This window comes from Ischnura elegans, chromosome 5 (genome assembly GCF_921293095.1).
Source record: "Ischnura elegans chromosome 5, ioIscEleg1.1, whole genome shotgun sequence".
NCBI classification, from domain to species: Eukaryota; Metazoa; Arthropoda; class Insecta; order Odonata; family Coenagrionidae; genus Ischnura; species Ischnura elegans.
The window spans coordinates 83,370,719-83,382,850 of record NC_060250.1 but is presented as its reverse complement, the minus strand read 5'-3'; the positions used below and the strand labels follow the sequence as shown (position 1 = coordinate 83,382,850).

Here is a 12,132-nt window from a genome sequence, read left to right as displayed (position 1 = left end):
TCAAGAATTTATCAAGAAAAACCATAAACCTAGAAGAGAAATAGATATAGGTCAATTGCTTTGAAAATGGAGAACGTCAAAGCGATATTGCGCGGAAGTTTAAACGCAAGATGCCTTATTCTGAATAAAGACTAAGTTAAAACATCAGTGACCTCAGCCGCACCAACTTCAACTAAGCCGTCTACACATACGGAAAGTTCATGGTGAATCAGTACAAAAAGACGAGAGTGGTAATCGCTCCGAGACATTTAGTGAAAGCTCCGGTTGGTTCCAGAATTTAAACGGCAAGAAGGTATTTTCAGTGCGGCGATATCAGGTGAATCTGCAAGTGTTGATAGCGCAGTCACCACAACATTTTCTGATGAACTCCAAGCTGTGATTGAAAGTGGCTCCTTTCCCCCTCAACTAGTTTTTAGTGTTGACGAGACGATATTCTTTTGGAAAAGAATTCATTCTCGTTCATTTATTTTCAGGGAAGGAAAACCTGGGTCAGGTTTTCAAGGCATTTAAAGACTGTTTCACGTAACTGCTATTGCCTCGGAGGACTTCAAATTAAAATGATTTATCATTCATAAACTCCGCTAGCTATGAAATGGCATTCAAAGTAGCATTTGTCTGTCACTTCGATGAGCGACAAAAGGGCCTGGGTGACACAATAGTTGTTTTTAGACTGGTTTGAAAAATCGTCAACTGCCGGAAATGCATTGCGAACCCCTGAGATGGCAGATGTTAGCCCACCCGCACGACAGGAGGTAATTTCAAAAGCAGGTAAGAATTTTTTTTAACGTGAATAAAAGTCTTCAAATGCAAGCATACTATCTTTAAAGATGTTTTAAACTATAAACATTTATATAAATAATGTTTTCTAAGGCTATTTATGGGAATATATATGTTTTAGAGGAAATTCAATACCCAAGACCTATGCTACCAGGAACGCATCCCTATATTCCCAATGTTAAAACGCTCTCGTATAACGCAAATTCGTATAGCGCAAAGACCCCAAGGAACGCATCCCTTGCGCTATACGAGACATGGGTGTAATCTAATAGATATTTCTAAACATAGTTAAAATTACATAGAACTGTGTACATTTGTTTCAAGCATCCCTCCCTCGGTGATTGTATCCAAAGTTTGACTTGAAAAGGTGAGGGTAGAGCTTACCCCTCACTAAGCAATAGACATTTGATTTTCACACACGCAGGGTTGAGGGGCCAGTTCCTTTCTCTGTGCTACCTCGTACTGAGAGGAATTTTATTTGTGAGTAAGTAAAGGGATCTGAATGCGTGACCATTCAACCAGCAGCCAAGCACATAAACAGGGCTGAATTTAGATGAAAAGAGCTACCTAGGCTATAGCACTTATGAGGCCCTTTCTCCTCCCATGGTTAATTTTCTAAATTACATTTTTACATTTGGCTAAAAGCCATATGCATAGAATTTCTCCTTGGTTTTGGTTCAGTGTTTTAGCGTTCACTGTTTCTAAATTTAAGTAATTTTAATTTTGCAAACAATTTGAATGTAGTCCCCTCTTGATGTTTAGGCCCTCAGTTGAAGCATAGTTAACCTATAGGAAAATCCGACCATGAACACAACCTATTACTCTATCATGCCCCCCCCTCCAAGATCCAAAACACATAAAAACAAGAAAGCGATGATTCAAAATCAATCAAAAAAAATAAAATAAGAAATAAAATTTCGAGGAATGGAGTAAATCATGTTGAGTTTGAAGCAAGGTATGCAAAAAATACATGTATACCTGAGAATGGTATCATCATCAACCAACACCGCCCATTTGATGTTTTTCAGTCTTTCACTTTTGATTTCTTTCGATACATGCTGAAGTATTCCTTTGGTTTTAGCACAGTGCCCATGTTCAGTGTTTGGAATCCCAAGGTTTACACTTGGTATCGATGGATCTGTTCAAATAAAAGAATAACAATGAGAGTTGTAGGTCACCAGATTGAAGGATAATATGTATAGGAATGGAGCTTAATGAAATTTTAACCTTCAGTATCGCTGAAATATGTGATATGAACAGCATACTGGGCCCATGTTCTTTTCACAACAGGAAGACGAGCTTTATGAAACTTCGAGCAAGTCTTCACAGCAAAATAAACAGCATCAGGAGATTCAGGTTCACCCTAAAAGAGTGATATTAATGGAGCATGAATTGGAAAATGACATATGTACATAATGCAATACTCTTCAGAATAAATAAAACAGATTTTATTCCTTTCTCAAAAAATATTTACACACACCTTAATGAAAGTAAATAACCTCTGGAAAAGTGCAATTTATTATCAATAAAGCGATCAAAAATTATGAAGTTTCCCCCAAAATAAAATCTTGCGTTCACCCAAGTAGAAAATCGAGATATAATTACAGGATTATCCCATACAACCACGCAGTCACTGTCATCATGAATAATACTGGTCGCTATTTGCTTCAATAATATGAACACTATAAACATCAAAGAAATTTAAGAACCACAGCATATGCAATTCCATGGTATTTTTATGAGGGAAGAGCCAACATACTAATAATTACTGTGCAATAAATCCCTCAGGCAGGGTGATTGATATGAAATTCATAGCCCGCCCTAACAGTAGAGACTGAAAAACATAGTAAATAAGGCCAGTAAAAATGAAATACAAAAAGTAATGCGGTGCCCTTCACCCCGATGATGAAGATGCAGAAAGTCCTTGACATACAAACAAGACACGTTTCGGGACCTTGTTTGTTAGTTGAATTTGTTTGCAAGTTGAAAAACCTCAGCTAGGCATCAAAGAATATAATTATGTATATAGTTATGATTGTTATGCACTGAGCACTACATAGCAATCTCACACTAACTCATGATCATCAAGAACTGTTCTGCAGCTGAAAAAATTTTGCTGCCCCCAGGAAACAAAAATGGGCAAAATGCTGAACACTTCCTGACTTCACAGCAGTTGAATTGATGGTTAAATTATAATATTATTACATTTGAAATTTATTCTCTGTGGCAAAGAATTCATCACTCACATTAGGCCTATAGTGAGATATCCACCATGTTTCACCAATAGTCGCACAGCCCAACTCCAATTTGAAATTACATGCATGCTTCAATTTTTTAATTCAGTATGAATGTTCGAACTCTGAAAGTTCATAAGTCGGATCTTCTTAAGCTGAGAAATTACTGTACATTCCCCCAAAAACTATAATTTATTGCGAGCATTGTTCAATGTATTCCCCAAATATTCCACTTATTTGCAACCAAAATGTTTTTTCAACCAAGTAAATTTCACCACATATTCTCCCAGGGAGTGGCCCTGAAACTGCATTTTGATGCGCTCAAAAAACAAAAAACTATGACTAAAAACACTGTCCACTGAAAGTCACACCATTATGAAAGGCGGGGGAGTATGAGAGAGATACAACTTACACAGGGTTCAAAGCGTAGAGGCCATGTGGCACACCTAGCATGGCTCTCAGTCTTATTTTGGTCCAGGGTCAGGCAGAAAGCCTTTGAGTGCGTGAGGTGTGCCCCTTGACCAGAGTTCCAGATGAATGATGCCAGCTCATGAGCAGCGTCGATTGAAAAATCACTCACTTCCCCCGATGCTGCCCATTCCTCCACACGATCAGACAAGCTGGAATGAAAAAAAAGGGCATCTTAATGTTAAATATGAATGCAGGCACAAATTACACATGCCAAAAGTTCACAATTAGGTTGAACAGAATTATTTGAAGACACAGAGTGCAGGGAACTCATCCTGAAGACATAAAATTTAATGATGTAGTTAAATATCTAATTCAGGAGGTAATCAGTAGCAAAGGAATCAGTAATTACCCAATAAAACTAGATGCCATGATTGATAAGGTGAAATTATCTTTTACAATAAAAATTCAATTCTTCATTTATTTTTTTATTTTAATAAAGTGGTACACTTACAGTAAGACTGCCAATTTATAGTGCACTTATAGCAAATAATATTAAACAATTAAATAAATAATTATTAGGGGCACCGAATTTTCGCGAACCGCGAATGATAACGCGAAATTTCCAAGGCTGCGCGAAATTCACTTGGTTCCGCGAAATTTCGCGTTTAAGTACTTTTTCTGCGAATTTGGCGCGATATTTTCTACCATTACCGATAAATAATACCCCGTCACTTCAAAGTCAATTTAAAAACCGGTATCAAGAAGGGATCGCATAAAGTCGGTGCTTTGCAACCGGCTCGGAACTGTGGCGAGGATTTGAATTTGGCGCCCAAAGCAAAAACTGTCTGCAGCGTATTCATGGCCAAAAAGTGAAAAAAAACGCATATATAACCTTCCGATTATATGGCGTCCATGTTTTTTTTCTTTTGAGAGTGACTTGCTAACTCGCGCATTTAAGGGTTCGTCAGTTTGTCGCTCTCGCCAGCATTGTAACATTCTGTAGCCGCGGCCATGGAAGAAGGAGGAGGATATTATCTCCTCCTTCTTCCATGGCCGCGGCCACGTAGGCCGCTTTCAAACAAGCTGACTTTTCGTCTGCCACCATCCACAGCACGGTGACGTTCCCTCAATTGACTATAGGTCTCAATGGATGTCTGCAAACGAGTCGAATCTCGCCGTTGACGGCACGGCGCCCATTTCAATCCGGCCCGGCGATGTGCCGTCTACGGGGGGTGCGGTCCGTTGAACGCAATATAGACTACGCTACATTGAGTCCGCTTTCTGACGAAACTACCTTTCGCCGGCCGCCGTTCATGTGAAATTCAGGCGGCTTTCTGACGAGACGACTCTCAGCAACGCCGTGTGCCGTGCCGTGGACGGCGCCCGCGGAAAATCGTTTCGTCTGAGAGTGGTCATAAGATTGATTCATGTATATATACAGTAATTCTTCGGCATACGAGCAAAATGCGTTTCGAGAGCCTATTCGTAATTTGATAAACCTATGCAAGGCGTGAAAAAGGGTGGTTATCCTGCAGAATGCAACACCGCATTACATTTTGCGTTAATTCATGGCCGCTCAGTTTATCCAGTGCCGCTGTACCGGCGTGTTGAGCAGTTTATTGTTGAGGTTATAAGAGCTGTGACAGTGAAGCATGCAAATAAGTTGTCAATTAAAGCAACAATTTAAGCTATCTTCATCACAGAATGTATTTTGATCTAACTTACAACTTACAACAAAAAACCTAGGTTTTTTGTTGTAAGAAAGAACCAGTGGCTGCCAGATGTAATGAGACATATTGGTCAATCATGCATTCTTAACAACGTGTTATTTAACTTTTTTACTTGGCAAATAAAATTATGGAGACGTTTTTTACAGAGCTTTCCTGCTGATTAACATCTTTTGTGAAATTATTTTCATTCACTTCTTGTGGTTGTTCATTTAAATTTTCCATTAATTCAGATAATTAGAGTTCATCCTTGGAACTGAGTGTTGAGAACCGGTGAAAACCAGACCGGTATCTATTGAGAACCGAAAAAATTTAAGAACCGACTCAACCTTAATTTATTGAACTCCTTTACCCAAGTCAGCAATGCACAGTTTGGAAAAGAAAATGAATCTTCTCTTAATAGTCTCAAAAAATCTGCGCAACTTTCCGTGTGTGAAGTCCTGAAGCATGTAACGACTAATATGAAGTTGTCATTCCTTGTATACAGTGACCCAGGGAGGAACATTATTACAGCCATGGGAAGATTATTCAACACAAGGTGTATATTGACAACTGATGTGAAGGACTTAAGCACAATTGTAGCTAATGTCCTCATATTATCATTAACAGAAACTCAAGAACTTCTTGGCTATTCTGCTTTGAAGGATTCTGTTAGATCAGTTCAGGAAGAAGGAAAAGAATTTTCAGTACTTCCACTAATTCCTGTAGAAAAATCCACTGTAAAAAATAGTGAGAAAACCCTGTGGATACCTGTGGCAAATGTAGATGTAGAAAGAGGCTTTTCCATGTACATATGGAAATATAAATATAAGAACCTCTGAACTTCCAAAAAATGCAGAATTAAAGTCAAGTTTGACCAATGGATCTCAATTCCAGTAAAAGAAGGATTCTGCCAATTTTAAATTCCTGAGTGTGAATAATTTCAGATGGCATATTCCAAAAAAACTTTTATAGATAGAAGCAACCCATTAGTAGATAAATACATATTTGTGAGTGTTAATATTATATTATGTGTAAGACCTTAAAGACTTTTGTTATCGATGTGTTTAGTGAAAACTATACATTTTTTACATCATGCAGGCCAATGAGACAGTGAAATTTAGACCAATCAAAAATATTCCCTGTCTGTACAACTCCTACATTTCTCTAGTGCTATGAGGTTGAAATATGTACATACATAGCAAAGAGTGTTTATGGTATGAGAATCTAACAAATGCTTAACTTATTCCTTTAGCATTTGCTTTGACCCTTCTTTATCAAGGTTTTTACCGTTAAAATATATTTAATATGGTAATAAGCATTTTTATTGTTAAAATTATTGCTCTGGGGATAAAAAAAGGAATATTTATGACGAGTGAATTTTAATGACGAAACTGTATTTTTTGTGACGAAATTGAAATTTTATGACGAAATTTGAAACCGAAATTGACAGATTTTTATGAAGAAATTCACAGTTTTTATTCACCGATAATCTTTGCCTCTAATAATTATCTATTACAAATTTAAATAAAACAAAAAACGAACAAACATTTCGATTTATTCATTCATGCGTTAAATATTTTGATGCCAGGTGAGTAAAATTTTTAAATGCCAGAGAAAACGGATCAATATCACCCGGTAGAGAATTTATTAGAAAAGAAAGTATATGGAATAGAGAGCGCTTAATTACAGATAGCCTGGGTGTAAGAATGTGGAGTAAAGAGATAGATCGGGTAGGGCAGGGAGGTATTCTGATGTCGAAGAAGAAAACAATGTCAGGACTGTCAAAGTGGGAGTTAAGGGGATTGTAAATGAATTTGATGTCTGATTGGAGTCGGACTAGGGAGGGATAAAGAGGATAAAACTGCACCAGGAGGTGCCTCGCAGAGATTTGGGTGTCTAAATTTTACAATTTCTGCAAAAAAAGTTGTAACACTGGTAAGGGTAGCAAGATTAGAGGGAGCAGACATTGACCGAATTGGGGAGCAATAGGTGATCACCGGAATAGGTGTCAAAACAATGGTCAGGAATAAAATATTAGTGAGGAATGACAAAATGAATTTTCATTTCCTACTTTGAGGCTCCAAAAAGCAAAGCTGCAAGAGTTAATCATCATTTTCCAAGATTGAAATGCAGGTTTCAAAGTTTTTACCTGCGTGTGGCATAGTAATGTTAAGTACAGATAAGAAAAGTGTTATCATAAATATTTTGCCATAATCAAGTTCTGAGCGACCAGCAGAAAGTGCAGCAGTCTTTCAGTCTGAAGCCGGCAGCCACCTAAGGATGCCCATACCCATAAAATGTAATTAATCTATGCAGTTTGCTGCTACAGTATAACTCTCCCAATTATAATCACCAAGGAAGAACTTTGCCATGAAAAAATATGAGACTTAGTGGAATTCAAACCCAGATCTCCTGATTGCCGATCAGGTGTGTTAGCCACTTACACCACCAAGCCATCTTCTCAGAGCAAACTTCAGGATGGATTTTACTGAAGAAGGTGTTCACTCACAAGTTCACAGTGTCTCATGTGCTGGAAGTTGTGCTTAACTAAGCCACTGTTGGAGAAATAAACCCTTCTTTGTCACTATTTGGCAACAAAAAAATTCCAAGCACTGGATGAAACTTGGTAAAACTGTTCAGTAAAATCGATCCTGAAGTTCACTCTGAGAAGATGGCTTGGTGGTGTAATTGGCTAACATGCCTGACCGTCAATGAGGAGATCCAAATTCAAATCCCGGTTAAGCCATATATTTTTTCATGACAAACTTCATCCTTGGTATATATATACCTTAGCAGAAGAATGATGAAAATCAAATGGATCGACCGAGTTAGTAACGAGGAAGTCCTAAGAAGGGTAGGAGAGGAGAGAAGCCTCATGAAAACCTTAATAAGAAGACGGAACAACCTTATAGGCCACATCTTGAGACATGATGGCCTGATGAAGACAATCGTCGAAGGACAAGTGGAAGGCAAGAATAGAAAAGGAAGACCCCGAACAAAATATATGGAACAAGTAAAGAGAGATGTGAAAGAGAAGAAATACGTAGGTGTGAAAAGATTAGCTGATAGGAGAACTGAGTGGAGAGCTGCGTCAAACCAATCCTAGGATTGTTGACCAGTGATGATGATGAGCACCCATGTGTGAAACTGCATACAAAGTCACTTGTTTCATGCAGTGCTCTCCCAATCATGTTTTATGAACACAACATTTTTTTCATTCATTCCTTTTTCATAGTGATTTAATTCGTAACTGTTTCAAAATGAGATATTAAGAATAGATATGTACTTACATATGGAGAAGCACTCTGTCTATGGCAAAACCCGCTGAAAAGTGGGGATATGAGAGCCTGCCATCGCTCTGGAAGTGATGAATGATCGTGGGCTCCCGGTCTCGAAGTGCGTGCCCCACCCACTTCCCCCTCTCACCCTTCCCCTTTGCCTTTTTGCCCTGTTTACTTCTCGATGCTTCCGGTTCAGCCCCCTCTGCTCCAAGTTCAGCCAGCTCACTCAGCAAAACAGGCAGATTTACCCTGGTTCTAGACTCCAAGAACAGAACCCAGGATGAATTGACTCCATGTAGTGTATAGAGTCTGTAATAAAACGAAAAGTTAAGACAAAACATAATCTTCATCCATCATAAGATCATCATATCATGTACCAAGTACTAGGATATTAAGATAGGCACAAGGCCAATGGTAGAAAAAGTTTTGGTGGAGTTTTGTTGGGAGGGGCATAAATGTAACCTCCAAGTGCTTGCCAAGGAGTTTTTGAGGGTTAGGCAAAGTCTGATTTCCTTACGTTCCCAGATTTCTGGGTATTCAGTATTTTTCATTCATCTTGTTTACAGCATCCCTAGCATATAATTTTTTAATGCAATGCAATAGCCAGGAATTTTCCTAGCAGTTCAACTTTATACTGTGCCCCCAAACATTTTGGGAGATTATTTAAGCACCTAGACCCACATCACCGGCTTCAGTTTTGCTTTTATACAGTGTAAAGTTAAAATAAATAGCATGATATTGGAGCGTAAGATTTTAAAGATAATTTTATCTTACTTTGTAATGATTGGAAGAATTGTCCATGCCCCTGGATGTGGAAAATCTTCATGAAAGAGATGTACAACGGGAGAAGGCTAAAAAAAGAAAAAAGAGAAATTATTTTAGTGCGCACAAATTCATTTAGTTTGTATGTAGCATGTGATAAGTAGGTAAACATTTGAGAATTGCAAATTAACATTTCTTGACTGTTAAAAGCCAATGCCCTATCTTCTAAATGGTGCATTCATGACCTTTATATTTGAGTACATATTATTATGCATAAAATTCACAATGGGTCTTTTTTGCTAGGTCGCTTTCTGTCACTAAGATAGGTTTAAATTATGATCAGGAACCATTGTTTAAAAATTAAATTTTTCACATTACATACTTCACAATAAAGCCTATACATGAATTACTACCCCTTAGTTAGGAACTCTCATAGTAATTGACATTGGGGCCACCCAAGAATTGACGCTGCAACATAGCCCAAAAGTTTTTATTCATAATAAAGAAAGAAATACATATGTGGTTCTACTATACTAATTCTACATAATTCCAATTTGTTTATTTCACTCCTGATAATATTACCCCAACATAGGTGTATCCACATTTTTATCCACTATACATTAACACAGAAATATCTACCTAAAGATAAAGAAAACACATAAACACTAGCATCCACATGAGAGTAGAACCCATAGGAGAATTGATAAAGATATCTATTTGGTAAACTTAAGATGTGACTTGATTACCTGTTGAAATTTCTGTGCTTGAAGCAGTATGTCATCCTTCAGGTTGTGAGCTTGTCCCGCGTTGTATGAGTCTCCTTGGCTCATCACCACGAAAACAACATCTCTGGGCTCTGGAAGAAAACAAGAATAGATTAACGTCATAAACTTCAGCATTTAAATAATAAAATTAACCAAGATGACATTCATGCATTATCAATGGATAATACAACCCAAGACATGATAGCATCACAAGGGATTTAACTGGATAACAACAGGGATAACAAAGCATGGTGGTTTCCTACTACTTTTGATTAATGCCAATTCCAAAAACAATGCACACCTATTAAATACATGTAATGAATTTTTTCCAAAAGTGAACCAAAAATGGGGGATCAGGTTGGTGTCATGGCTAGAGTATTGGCTTCCCACCCCGTGGGCTCGGGTTCAAATCCTGGCAGTGGCAGAGAATTTTTGGAGACTTCACGATTACTACTGGAATGTTGTGTGGAGGACATATCAAGGACAACACTCCATCCGTCGGATGGGACGTTAAGCCATGGTCCCCTTGGCGCCTTTCGTTAAGAGCAGGCTAATGCCGACGCTGGGTTTCTCTCCACCCTTCCTTACCTACCCTTCCCTCACGGTGCAAATGACCTAAGCTGTTGGTCGCCTCCTTCAAATACCATACCATACACCATATACTTTCAGAAACTAAAAGCTTAAAGCTGCCTCATTTATCAAAAAATCTTCACCGAACTCAATAAAATGACACTAATAACTTCATTGGTGGGTCAATCAGTCACTTTGCTTAGTGACTCATTATATTAACATATTTTATTCTTCATCAGTTATTACAAACAGTTTGAAATTCAAGATAATTTCTGTTTACAGTAATCTTTGCCGAATCCATCAACAAATGTTGTAGGATAATAATTGGAATATGTAGTATACGGCAATTCCTTATTGCATTTGCCTGCATTAATGGGTTTGTTCTGGAGTTAAAAACTGTCACACCCTTGCCATTTTCATACCAAAATGAAAACCACACACGCAGTTCATTCATAATGCTGCTTCCTATTAATATTCCCATGAGTTACGGAAATTGTTAAGTACAATCTTAGGCACAAATTTATCTGGGACGGCAAAATGCCAATAAATCCTCACTAATGGCTGATGTTTTTTTCAGGCCTTGTCAGAATAGAAATTTCTGCCTGAATAAGATATTACCTGAGGGGCAAGGTTTATCAGGCTTGACGTGCACTTTTAGAAATAAAATAACACGTGAGAGGGCATTCACCTAACTAAAATGGAAAAGGAGAGGTAAAATACCCTTTGAGATCAAGCAAACATGGAGGGGGATAAGGTTTCTAGTGTGCTAGGGTTGATGAGCCCCAAGTGTTAATCTTATTTTGAATTTATTTTTTTAGTATTTATTTACAAATCTTTATAAAATATTTTCGATTTCCGGAGTGTATATTTTATAATTGAAATATTTTGAAAATTATCCTGTAATATCCGTGACCCAACCAACATCTGTGGGGAGTATCCAGACATATATTGGAGGAGGGAGGAATTTCCGTCAAAATTAATAATCGGCAGCTTAGTCTCAGCTAAGCCCATTCAGACCCACTCAGACTCAACTAAGAACTTTTTTTCTTGCTTTGAGGGGAGAAAGAGGAGGGATTTCTTCTTTCCCCATAATCCGACACTGCTTAATAGTCAATTTTAAGCTTTTACGCAGGTAGAAAACCTTAGATTAAACTCTACTAAGTGACAACATGATAGATTCCGAAAACTCGGATTTCACGAAAAAAAAGTTACCGTGAGGGCATTCACCCAAGGAGACGAAGGAAAAAAAAACAAGTGACGACAGAAAGACCGATAAATAGCCTATGGAAACGAAACACGTAGTAAATATGCGGTGAAGACGAGGGAGGGAAAAAAGGTGGGATATCGAGCAACACGTGGGAAGCCAGAATGGTTACAATGGAAAAAAATTGAAGATCTGATGGCGAAATGGATTAGGGTGAACGGGAAAAATAGGGAGGGTGGGCGGAGTGGCGCGCGCTATATTGTACTCGGCGACATCTTTCGGTTCGTTTGGGAATTGTATAGGCTGGCAACTTGCCCGCGCGTCCGCCCACCGCCTCTCTCGACCCTGCGAGGGTATTCTCTTGCAATCCCTTCTTGGCTAACGCCCACGATCGCCTCCGCAACAAGCCATCGTCGCAGC

At 38.3% G+C, this 12,132-nt stretch overlaps 1 protein-coding gene across 2 annotated transcripts in view; it reads right to left on the bottom strand.

The window, feature by feature from the left end:
* The window catches only part of LOC124159129 (beta-1,3-glucosyltransferase), a 230,620-nt gene that overhangs the window by 3,871 nt on the left and 214,617 nt on the right, over positions 1 to 12,132 (bottom strand). For both annotated transcript variants that reach the window (XM_046534702.1, XM_046534704.1), the window contains exons 4-9: positions 9,921 to 10,030; positions 9,187 to 9,263; positions 8,422 to 8,721; positions 3,424 to 3,631; positions 2,005 to 2,140; positions 1,756 to 1,915 (exon numbers count right to left, since the gene is read on the bottom strand). In XM_046534702.1, coding sequence (XP_046390658.1) covers positions 1,756 to 1,915; positions 2,005 to 2,140; positions 3,424 to 3,631; positions 8,422 to 8,721; positions 9,187 to 9,263; positions 9,921 to 10,030 — 991 coding nt within the window. The remainder of the gene's footprint in view (positions 1 to 1,755; positions 1,916 to 2,004; positions 2,141 to 3,423; positions 3,632 to 8,421; positions 8,722 to 9,186; positions 9,264 to 9,920; positions 10,031 to 12,132) is intronic.